The sequence below is a fragment of the Lichenostomus cassidix genome, chromosome 1Aa (genome assembly GCF_008360975.1).
Source record: "Lichenostomus cassidix isolate B80296 chromosome 1Aa, HeHo_3.0, whole genome shotgun sequence".
Classification (NCBI taxonomy): domain Eukaryota; kingdom Metazoa; phylum Chordata; class Aves; order Passeriformes; family Meliphagidae; genus Lichenostomus; species Lichenostomus cassidix.
In genome coordinates, this window is record NC_139480.1 from 13,366,733 (window position 1) to 13,378,255 (window position 11,523).

At 44.8% G+C, this 11,523-nt stretch overlaps 1 protein-coding gene across 2 annotated transcripts in view; it reads right to left on the bottom strand.

Annotated features, from left to right (window-relative positions):
* The window catches only part of NAMPT (nicotinamide phosphoribosyltransferase), a 31,126-nt gene extending 24,752 nt beyond the window's left edge, over positions 1–6,374 (bottom strand). The window contains exon 1 of one of the 2 annotated variants that reach the window (XM_085040727.1): positions 6,199–6,374. In XM_085040727.1, coding sequence (XP_084896853.1) covers positions 6,199–6,258 — 60 coding nt within the window. In that variant the 5' untranslated portion in view covers positions 6,259–6,374. The remainder of the gene's footprint in view (positions 1–6,198) is intronic. The other variant, XM_085040735.1, reaches the window with a different exon arrangement.
* Positions 6,375–11,523: the final 5,149 nt, after the last annotated feature.

Consider the following 11,523-nt stretch of genomic DNA (forward strand, 5'->3'; position numbering starts at 1 on the left):
TAGCCAACAGAGCAGTTAAAAGCCAAGTTTGACAACAACCTATATGGAAAACAACATTATTAGCAGCAATGAGGAGATGAATCAGGACTTAGTATCAGATTTACCTCACTGGGATGAGACATAACAAACAGCAGTTATAAGGCAGTTTCCTCTTCAGGAAAAAAAAAACCAACACAACTGTGACTAGCAGTTATATTCAACAGGGATGCTTTGGTAGTGTTCAAAGCCATCACAGGAGGAATGCACACCACAACAGTGGAAATGAAAACCAGACCAAGAAGCAGTATGGTTAAGTGAATAAGTTTATTTGAACAAGAGAGGAAATGTCAGATCAATCTTTAATAACTCAAGAGAAAGGGCATCCAACAATAGCAGGTAAAGTGCAAGACACTTTTAAGTGAGTTTAAAAAGAAATTAATCTAAGAGTCAAGTACAATCTTACTATTTTGATTATATGAGCTTCAAATTACCATAGAAAAAAAAAAAAGCCTTAGACTCCAGGCCCCTAATTAGAATGCATAAGACTGAGATAATGTTTAAGAACCAAAGTGAGAATATTGGGAGATATCTGCTCTTATGAGATGAGAGATATAAGCTAATGGAGGTTATGACTGAGAGATGACCTTGCACCACTTTTAATGTCTCCATATTTGAGTTCATCCACCACTTCTTATATGTATATTGAAAAATAAGAGGACCAGAGGTAAGAAAAAAAGCTAAGACATCAGTCAGAGCTACGAAAAAAAAAGGAAAGCACATGCAAGCAACTGAATTCCTATGGAAGCTGGACATTATCAGCAGAGATGCTGTACGTGACCAGGCCCACATTCATTTAAAGTGCAAGGTCAAATGTAAGCACTAGAACTGAATGTATCCTAAATTTCTCAGAGAAAATACAGTGTTTAAAAACAGTAACATTCTACAGTAGATTTCTTTGAAAAATCACTAAAGATTTTCATGTTTTTGTTGTGGTTTAACTCCAGCTGGCAACCAAGCCCTGCTTGCCTCCCAGCGGTGATGGGGGAGGGAATCATAAAGGTAAAAATGAGAAAACTCATGGGCTGGAATAAAGACACTTTAATAGGGAATCCAGAAGTTCTCTGCACATAAGCAAAGCAGAACAAGGAGTTCATTCATCAGGTCCCATGGTCAGGTGTTCAGGCATTCCCAGAAAAGCAGGGCTTTTCCAGCCCACATAGCAGTTACTGGGGAAAACAAATACCATTACTCCAAATGTTTCCCCCTTTCCTCCTTCTTCCCCCAGCTTTATATGCTAAGCAATATGTCATGTGGTATGGAATATCCCTTGGGTCAGCTGGGGTCAGCTGTCCTGGTGTCCCCTCCCAGCTCCTTGTGCACCCCCAGCCTCCTTGCTGGTGGGATGGTGTGGGGGGCAGAAAAGGCCACGACTCTGTGCAAGCACTGGTCAGCAAAATCAAAAATATCCCTGAATTATCAGCATTGTTTTCAGCACAAATCCAAAACATAGTTTCATACCAGCTACTAAGAAGAAAATTAACTCTACTTCAGTCAAAACCAGCACAGTTTTATATCCAAGATCATCACAAAAGAGATGACAAAATGACTTATGTTTACTGTTTACAATTTGTGACTAGGCAGCTGTACTAGCACTTATAGCACATGCTGCTATAAGTTTCCTCTTCATTAATGAAAAAGGAAAAACATTTACCTTTCTAACAATGAAAGTTGCAATGATTCTAGAAGGGGTTGCTTCCCACTACTTTAAAAATTCCTTGAACACTGTACAGCTGCAGTGTTCATTTAAGCAATGATGTCTTGGGGTTTGTAACAGGACCATGTGACTGCAAATCAAAACTTGGAAGATAATGAACCTAGATGGCGTGAAGATTGCGTCTTACAAGGAGTGTTGAGCAAGAAGTTTCCAATGCTTTCACACTGGCAGAATTACAGGAGATAAGAGAACACATTCACACTCCCACCACAAGATTTTAATTAAAGAAAAAAAAAATGGGCTGCTGTAAAGAATATTTTGCATTCATTAAGTACTAGTCAAATCCAGTAGGCTAAAGAGTACTCATGTCTCTTCCTTGCATACCTCTAGCCTTCTAAATAAAGAATATACAGGCTGTCAGAGCCTAGAATAAACACACACTCACGTGAAGTGCTTCAGAAGTCAGTGTTCTCCTACATCCACGCAGAGTAAAAGAAGTCATTTGAAGTGACAAATACTTAAAATTCAATGTGCAAGGCACACAGAGTTAAAACACATATTTTGGGTTTCCCTGAAGCATCCAGAAAGAAATTAATTCTGAAACAGATCTCATTTACAGTCTAGATAGCAAGTCAGCTCCTCCTAAGAGGTAATTGCATGGCAGCTTATTATAGCTATCAGCTTAATTACGAAACATGCCAAGCAACAGTAATAGATCTCATTGGCAAAAGCAAAATAAGCTATTACTCCAGCAAACAAGGTTCAGTCAATAGCCTTTCCCCACTTGCAGTTCATGGTCCATCTGACCCAGGCCTGGTACGTACCAGTCATGGGTATCTTCCCACTGAACAACACAGCTCTGCCAAGCTGATCCTCCCAATACAGTTTCAGACTACATTTACCCTGGAAGATTTCTTGCCTGTGCAGAAATAAACAAATATAAGATAAACAGAGCCCTGAAAATCAAAGAGAAAGAAAATGCAGAGGAGGTGTGTCAATGATGTCAGACAAATGAGGAACTGAAGGGCAGGGACCCTTTCCCAGGGGAAGGGCAGAGAGTGAGCAGAACCCCTACTGTCAGAGAGTGGCAACACTGCTATAGAGCATTGTATAATCTATATATAGCTAGCTATATATATGTAGCTATATAAATTGTGTCTTGCTATAGACACAAGACTAAGACATCACGCAGCATGAACAGTGATTTTCAAGGAGGCTGCTGGTACCCCCTAACTTGCAGCTTTCTATCAACAGGACTTTGACTTCAAATACTTCCCCTTTTCAGTAATACCAAGTCACTAGCAAAAAACTTCACTAATAGAAATGCCATGGCTATAAAGACAACGAGGCTCCCCAGATAACACTGCATTGATGAATCTCCTGAGAGCCTCATGACCAGAAGAATTAAAATGACTGCTGTCACTTATCAGCATGTTGCACACACACCATACCATATGCCCATACCCAGGCTCATATAATTCCCATCATACAGGAAGAATTATACTTTTGGGGGATTTGTAAAAGCTTAAGAATATGCAACAAAGTACACAGGAAGAAGAATCTAAGTGATGTAAAAACATTTATCTTGTTACTGGGTTTAGAGATGAACTGTACAGTTTGAATCCCAGCCTCAAAAACCCAGAACACTTGCACAATTGAATAAGCTCGAGTCTATGATGGAAGCTTGGTCCTGGATCCAGTGCATAGTTCATTTACTGGGAACTACTCCCATCTAGAAATATTGACTATATTAGAAATTAGTATGATACTCAGCAGTTTTTCAAAAACACTTTTAATATCTTGAAACCGAATATTAGTAATGCCTATGATTTAAGAGGAAATGTCCTATGATACACATGCAGACAGGAAAATAGTGTACGAGGGGAGGCTGGATTAGCTCTCAGACAAATCTTTGCTTACCAACTTTGTTTCTGAAATTGTATAGGCACTAAACCAGCAATGAGTTGTCTTTTCACCCCAAATTTCCAACTGCAGCAACAGAGAACTGGGACAGTGGAGCTAGTACTCAAACTAACAAGTTGTGACAGATATGACCCTAAGATACTGCAACCTTTTTCTGATGGACAACTACCTAAGCTAGGGTGGTACTGGTCAGTGTGGTCTGCATGTATTTTTTTCCCCCACAGCTGTTTATTTCTGTGTCATTTTTGTCACCAACATTAGTTTGTATGGATTGGCATCTATGCAATTGGATCACCATGTAAACTTCTGACCTCATCCATGTTTTTTCTCAGTCTGAATGTTATGTACAGACAGTTTTGCACACCCAAACAGATGCTACAGTTGTAGATACAGCCAAATTATCTTAAAAAAAAAAAAAAAGGGGAAAAAAAAGAAAAACCCCAAGATCAATTCTCACTTTTGTTTTAATTGCTAGTAAGAGTGTTTGGTAATTCCTGTAAAAAGCTCGATGTTGCAAACTATCAGATATTTTAGTGCAATTTTACTGAAAGTGCTCTCGCTAAGTGTGTTTCATTGATTAGGAAATGACAGTATCATCCAGGAAGATAAGCGATGTTTGCTCATATTACCTAACAAGATAAAAGCAGCTACTTGTTTAAGTACTGTTCAGAGACACTGGAGTTCCTAAGATTTGGAAAAAGTATGTGGAAAGGCAGACAATTTGAATAGCCATAACAGCAATTGAGGGGGGTAACTGTTCTAAATATAATACAAAATGCTCCTAGCTGTCACAGAAAACCTCATCCAAATTCAGTTTTAAACTGGAAAAAAAAAAAAAAAACCAAAACCAAACCACCTCAAGCCTTTATTTGACCTCTTTAACATTTTTACCACTCCTGGAATGTTACCAAGTCATCTATACTATGAAACAGCAAACAAAACGGAAGCAAACTGGTTTTCTGTCACTCCAGTGCACCACTCCACCACCAATCTTTGAGCACATCCAGCGAATGCAGAAAAAGTAGTGCACAAATTAGATTTAAAGTAGATACCATTTAAACCCAGGCCTGCAGTATTTAATATGATTAGTCTCAGACATGGAAAAAAGTCTATCTTCCGTATTTGAGTAAGAGATAACAAACACTTAAACCTAGTTCATAAAGAGCACTGTAGCTAGATTATGCCCTGAATGGAACGAGCTTTGTGAGTCCTCAGTCACAGCATCAGGATGCCCTGATTGAGCTGCTCCAAGATTTAACAGCATCTTCCCACAAACAGCAACAATAACTGTTAACTTTCTTCATGTAACATATAGTAATAATACCAATAATGAAAATAATAATAATAATATCACCACAGAGAAGCTGGAGAAGGCACAAGGCAGCAACTGGAGCGCCTACTGAGGTTTGTACTTTGGTAGTTACTCAGTAACAAGACCTGGTCACAACATAGCTTTTGCTTTTTCAACTCCTCTATTTAGAAGTACCCTCCTCCCTGAAACTCTTCTGAGCAGCACAACGTTCGAAGAGCTAAAACATAATAAATGCTTTACAACGATAACCAGGGCTGTTGCTGTAGTTTTGTTTATGCCACCAACAACCTCTTTGACATTGCAATAAAGCTCCTGAAGGAAATGACTCTTCCAGCCTAGGAGAGGCCAGGCACATGTGCCCAGCCAAGCGGGGGGAGTCACACGCCGCTGCTGCCCAGGATCTGGAAGCTGAACACGACATGACCGCGGCGCTGCGCAGGGGCAGGACATGGGCCCGGGCACTCGCTGCGAGGCACGTCAGGAGCTGCCGGGTCAGAAACCAGCGGCTCGGAGCGCGGACAGGGCGCCTGCACTTTGCCACCGCTGTCAGCACCGCTATTTCCAAGAAACGCAGGGAGGGCCGTGCAGTGCGACTCTCCCCGCTGAACCAACACCTCGCCTAGCGAATGTGACACCGCAGTGGCCGGGAGCTAAGCACAGGGTAGAAAACACGCATTTTGCGCCAGCCGGCTCCCGGAGCGCGCTGCATCACCGCCAGGCACACACGAGCGCAGGCAGCGACCGACGCGAGTGGAGCAACGCGGGAAGGACGAGATGCGAGAGCAGAGTGACCGCTCCGCGGCCGCGACATGTGCGCCCTCTCCGACCCCGGCCAGGGCGGGGCAGGCAGCCCGCCGGGGCCGGACGATGCTCGGGGCCGGGCGGCCCCCGCCTCCCGCGTGCCCGCCATGGCCGCTCCCCGCGCCCTGAGGCGGCGGGACGGCGGCGCCCACCCCGCCCGCTTTCACTTTCTTTTCTGGCCCCGCCGCCGCTCCCCGGCTGCGCGGCCCCGGGCACCCCGCGGGGAGCGGCTCGGAGCAGCCGGGGGCGAGGGGGGCAGCCCGGGCCAGGCCTCCGCCGTCCCCCCGCACCGCCCCGAGGCCGGGCACCCTCAGTGGCGCCCCGGGGGATTTCCCAGCCCCGGCCGGCAGGGCAGGGGGCCGGCGGCGGCGCGGCCGGCCTGGCTCGGCGCCCCGCGGATGGAGCGCTCCGGCGGGTCCGGTGCCCGCAGAGGTGACCCCCTTCCTCCCGCCCGACTGCCCGTGCCCACCTTGTAGGAGTCGGTGGCGAGGAGGATGTTGAACTCGGCCCCCGCCGCAGCGCACTCCATGTCGCCGAGCCCCGGGAGGCGCCGCCGCCCGCACGGACAGGACCGGGCTGCGCCGCCGCCGCTGGCGCTCGGAGCGGGGGGAGCGCGGAGAAAGGGACCGGGCGGGGCGGGGACACGGGACCGCGGCCGGGGGGAGGGGGGCGCGCGGGGGCGCTGATTGGCTGCGTCTGTCCGCCGCCGCGGGAGGTGCCGTGACGCCACGGCGCGGAGGGGCGGGGCCGGGGAGCGGGGGGAGCTCTGATTGGCCCCGCTGCCGGTCGGTGCAGGGGGAGGGGCGGGCGGGGAGCGTCCCGCGCCGCACGTTCTCTTTCATTGGGGTCTGGGCGGCACCGGCTCGGTGACGTCACCGCGCGACCGGCGAGCGCGCTCTCGCTATTGGCCGGCGGCGCGCGCTCGGCTGCACGAGCGGCGGGGCCGAGGGGGCGGGAGCGGCGCGCGTGCGCGGCGGGGAGCACGGTTTTGGTTCCCGGCGGCCGCGGTTCCGGGAAAGGGGAGGCGGCAGCGGCAGCGGCACCGCCCCGGCACCGCCCCGGCTCCGCGGCGGGACCCGCGCCCGGACCCGCGCCCACACCCGCGCCCCCGCCCGGCCGGGCCGAGCTCCGAGGCAGCCACTGCTCCGCACGGGCCCCTCTTTCCCGGGGACCGGGGCTGATGCCCGTACGGAGCAAGGACCTCCCGGCCTTCCAGAGCACCCGGATCTCCATCCACCGGCACTGCTGGCGTTCGGCACCGGCCGCCTCAGTGCAGGAACGTGACACTTTTTGACAGAAAATACTTCCGAGCCCTCTTTTAAGTTGCGGTTGATCAGAGATTACATGTAAAGTTACACCTGCTTTCCAAAAGCTTTCCTTAATACTCATTATATTGTAACTGGTCTGCTAATTTCCGCAAACACGTGATGTTTCTTGAATGGTGTTTATGTGCTATTGAAACAGAGGAGGAGGAGGGTCGGGGTGACTGTCACTCTCCAGCCCCTGGCGGGAGGCTGTACCCGCTGCGGTCGAGCTCTGCTCGCAGCAATGGGAAAAGAGCGCACAGCCTCAGGCTGCACCGGGGCAGGGCGGGCATTGAGAAAAGTTTATTCACAGAAAGGGTGATTAGACATCGGAACGTCTAATCAGTGCCCAGGGAGGTGATGGAGTCACCCTGGAGGAGGTTGAGGAAGGACAGGATGTGGCACTCTGCTATGGTCTGGTTGACCCCACTGGTGTTTGGTCATAGGTTGGAGTTGATGATCCCAAAGGTCTTTCCTAACCTCATGGATTCTGTGAGTCTGTGAATTGCTCCGAGACAAGAGAACACTCTTGGAGCAAGTAGCAAATACAGTTCCTGTCACTGCTGTGGCTCATCTATGACTGGAAGATGGTTGTCTTGCTCTCTGCTAATCAGGCGTGTGGAAAAATAACTGCTAACAATGCTACTCCACTGCATTAAAAGAAAAGCTGCTCGGTTAGCCTTTTCTGTAAAATCATCGGTGGATTAACCAGGTTGTTGTTTGATGGTATACACATAAAAAATTATATAACTGCTGTTTATTAATATGATTCAGAAACATTGGGTTTCACCAGTCAGATTTTGACAGAAATAAGAATATCCGAAAAAATTGCAAAGAATACGATAAAGAATGAGATGTAGGTATTTCTGACATCATTCTGCATAGGTCCTGGTGTATCCATATCTGTGCTGTGAGCCACATTAATTTGATTACCCTTGTGAGTCCCTGTTGGCCTTAGCATGCTCTTGTTTTATGCCATTTCATGTGAGAAGGACACCAGTTTTATATATATATAATATACATATATATATACACACATATAATATATACATATACATACATATATATATATACCTTGCCCAGAGAGGCTGTGGGGTTTCCCTCACTGGAGATATTCAAGAACCATCCAGTCACAATCCTGTGCCATGTGCTCTAGGCTGACCCTGCCTGAGCAAGGAGCTTTGGCCACAGGACCCACTGTGGTCCCTTCCAATCCTACCTATTCTATGATTCTGTGAAACTATTTTCATGAGTTTTCTCAGGAGGGAAAGGGTTCCCACAGAACAGGAAAAGGTCTGTGGAGAAGTTGGAAACATTAAGAGACTACGCATATCAGGAGTTTCCTGTACACTTTCTTTTGCCAGCTTGTTTGTGTGTTGTTTTTCAACAAAATCTGGTAGTAGCAATGGTAATTGCTGTTAGGGCTATTAGCCACCATGAACTTGCAATTAATTCTCGTCTTAGATTTTCTGCTTGCTTTTGTTCAGTCTCACAGACAGAAAGTTATCTTCTTTTCCTAACTTCCCCATCAGAGCAAAAAAATTGAAATTTCCATTTTCTTTCTAAAGTCCTTCTGTAGCTCTTCCCCTTTTTATCTCTCTTGTTTGTTGCTGCAGAGACAGCCCTGTCTGCTCTCTTCCACTGGCCAAACTTTTCTAAAAGTGCTTGCCAGTTTAGAAAGCTGTTCTTCTTTTTCCACGTCCCCCTTGAATAAAAAAATATTTTTCTGAAATTGCCTGGACTTAAGTCTTCCTTAATTCCATCTGAGGATTCCTTTTGTGTAGTGTCCCATCAATGTGACAACACGATCATGGGATAATTTGAAATTATCTCTGTATACAAATCTCCCATGTTTTGTCACAAAACTTTCTTCTTTGGTGTCACTTACATCAGGCTTTTGCCCCTTAACACATCCTTTATCTGTGTTGTCTGTCTTTATCTTTTTCATGGTGAAATTTCTCTGCTGCAAGGGACCAAGCTTATTTTTTTTTAATTCTGCTTTAATATAAAGCTGATTAGTAAAAAGAAATAGATATTTTATCAGATCAGTCTTTTATCTTTACTTTAGCAAGAAATCAGAAAAGTCAGAAAAATACTATATGGCTTATTTGTTTCATTTTTTAAATGACATTTCTCACTACAGAATTCTTCTGATTTATCTTCAAGCCTTCGATAGATTAATTAATGATGGTTTGCTCAGACAGAATTTTGGTCAGCATCTTCTTCCTCTTCCTGCTGGCTCTTTCTTGTATCTTAAAATGTGCCGGAGCTTGAATAATGGTTTAATTTAGCTCATATGAACATATCTTAAGCTGTATCTGTAATGAAATATTGTAAAGTTAGAGTGTTTCAGGGTATTAATAGAAAATGGTACTATGCTAAACAGAACTATGTTATATCATTATTTGCGGTTGAGGAGAACATATTTTAAGTTTGGAAAAAATTAAATACAACTCTTGCAGCAGTAAACAGTGGGAGTGCAGTTACGATGTCAGAAAAAAATAGTCCTGGGAAACTCAAATACTTTGTTTTGGTGCTGTATCTGTCATCTATTACCTGTAAAACTGACTTTGGACTGTTCAACTGTCTTGTTGAAATCAGGATTTGTAATATATGTGGGGCTTAACTTCTCCCTCCAGATGGAACCACACCAAGAAAAAATGTTCTTCAATTTAAATGCGAGTTCAGCTAAATTTTTTCTGATACTATTTGCCTAGTGACAGAGTTGTGGTTCTTCAGCAGTTATCTTCCAATATTTTCCTTTGGCATGTGAGAGATTTTTACAGGTTTGTTTAGACATTTTTAATAAACAAAGCTCTAATGGTAGGTTTAATAAATTCATATTAATCCAGAGACAAGTTTTGTTCCCTAGGGATTTCTGATAATAAATGACACTCTGTGTAGCAGAAGTGTGCATTCAGCATATTGTGTGTATAAAGTCCATAATATAGTCTGCTGCTGTATCTGGAGGAAAACTATCCTGCAAGTATGTCCTCAGGCTGATGTCTTAGGAGGCATGCAAGGCCAGTCAAATTAAGATGGATATTGCATTATATCCCTTCTTCCATCACTACTGCAAAACTTGATACTTATTTCATCTGTCTGTGACAGTACTGACACCATTGCAGAGAGGATCTTTGTGACTGAAATTTCTGCACACACCATGGTTATGTACAGGGCATGGATTTTCCCCTCCAGTGTTTCTGGTTGTTTTGGTTGTTAACTCTGAGCCTGAACCAATCCCCCGTGCTCCCTTTATCTGGGTGATAATTCCAAGGCATATTGACAGATTGAATGTCAACATTGTTTCTTAATACTGTTTTTTTTCTTTTTAGATATGCTGGCAAAAGGCCAGAATTTGAAATATGCTTCTTTGTTCTTCAGATTTGGTGTATCTAATAGTTGTGGTTCAAGCTTACAGTTTTTGGCAACTGGCCCCTTGGTGCCTGATGGCCAGGCTGGTGCAGCTGGAGTTTATCAGGTATCTGTCACTTGCCAGCTCACTGCACACAGTTCTTAGCCATGGAGCTATAAGCAAAACAGAGTGGAGCCTGTAGACTTTTTTCCCCCAAGGCTAAACTCCTTTTGTCCTTCCTAAGGCTTCCCATCCTATGCTGTTCTGCAACATCTCAGTTGTGTTCTCGTAGTGCTCTTTCACCTTGGATACCTGGCTGGGACTCCAGAGTAAATCGGTGCATAATTGGTTAAGATCATCTAAGCAGATTTTAATGTGCTCGAGAATTTATTTCTTATTGCTAAACCATATCCATCAATAGTCCTGTCAAATGCATCCCAGTCAGTGAATGAATCAGACCTAGAGTTTCTACCTTGTAGTTTATACAAAGGCTTGTGTAGAAGTTTCTCTTTAAAAGTGATGGGCTATGCAGATTGTATGTATGAAAAACAGACCTGACTGTATGTATGAAAAATAAGAGGAATTTCTTTATCTATGCCGCATATGGGACAAGGTAAAATCTGGTGCAAGATTATGTTTACAGGAGATTACAGATTTTTCTGGTGAGCAGTCACATTGGATTATATGTAATTTGATATTTAGATCTTTTGTTTGTGCAAGTGTATATATATATATATATATACACACACATATATATACAATCCCTAATACTTGGTTGAAATACTGCTTGATGGTCTGTCTGCAGACCTGTTCAGTCCATGGCATAGCATCTCTCTTCTAAACTCCAACTACCAAGTGGTGTTTAAATGACTGCAGGACCTGGGTCACAGGACCTCAGCACAACTAACTTTCACGTTTGCTAGTTTTTGTGCTTCTGAGCATGACTCACAGCAAATCTGCTTTTCTTTACACCTTCTTAACAGCTACATCTAGCCACGAGGTCTTATCTTTGTAAGCCAATGCCTATGTTTCTGCTGGGACTTGGATTGCTAGCCTTCCAGATATGCTGTGAGACTTCTTGCCTTGACTTTTGGAAGAGGTAAATTTCAGATTATTGTGATGTCTTAACACCACA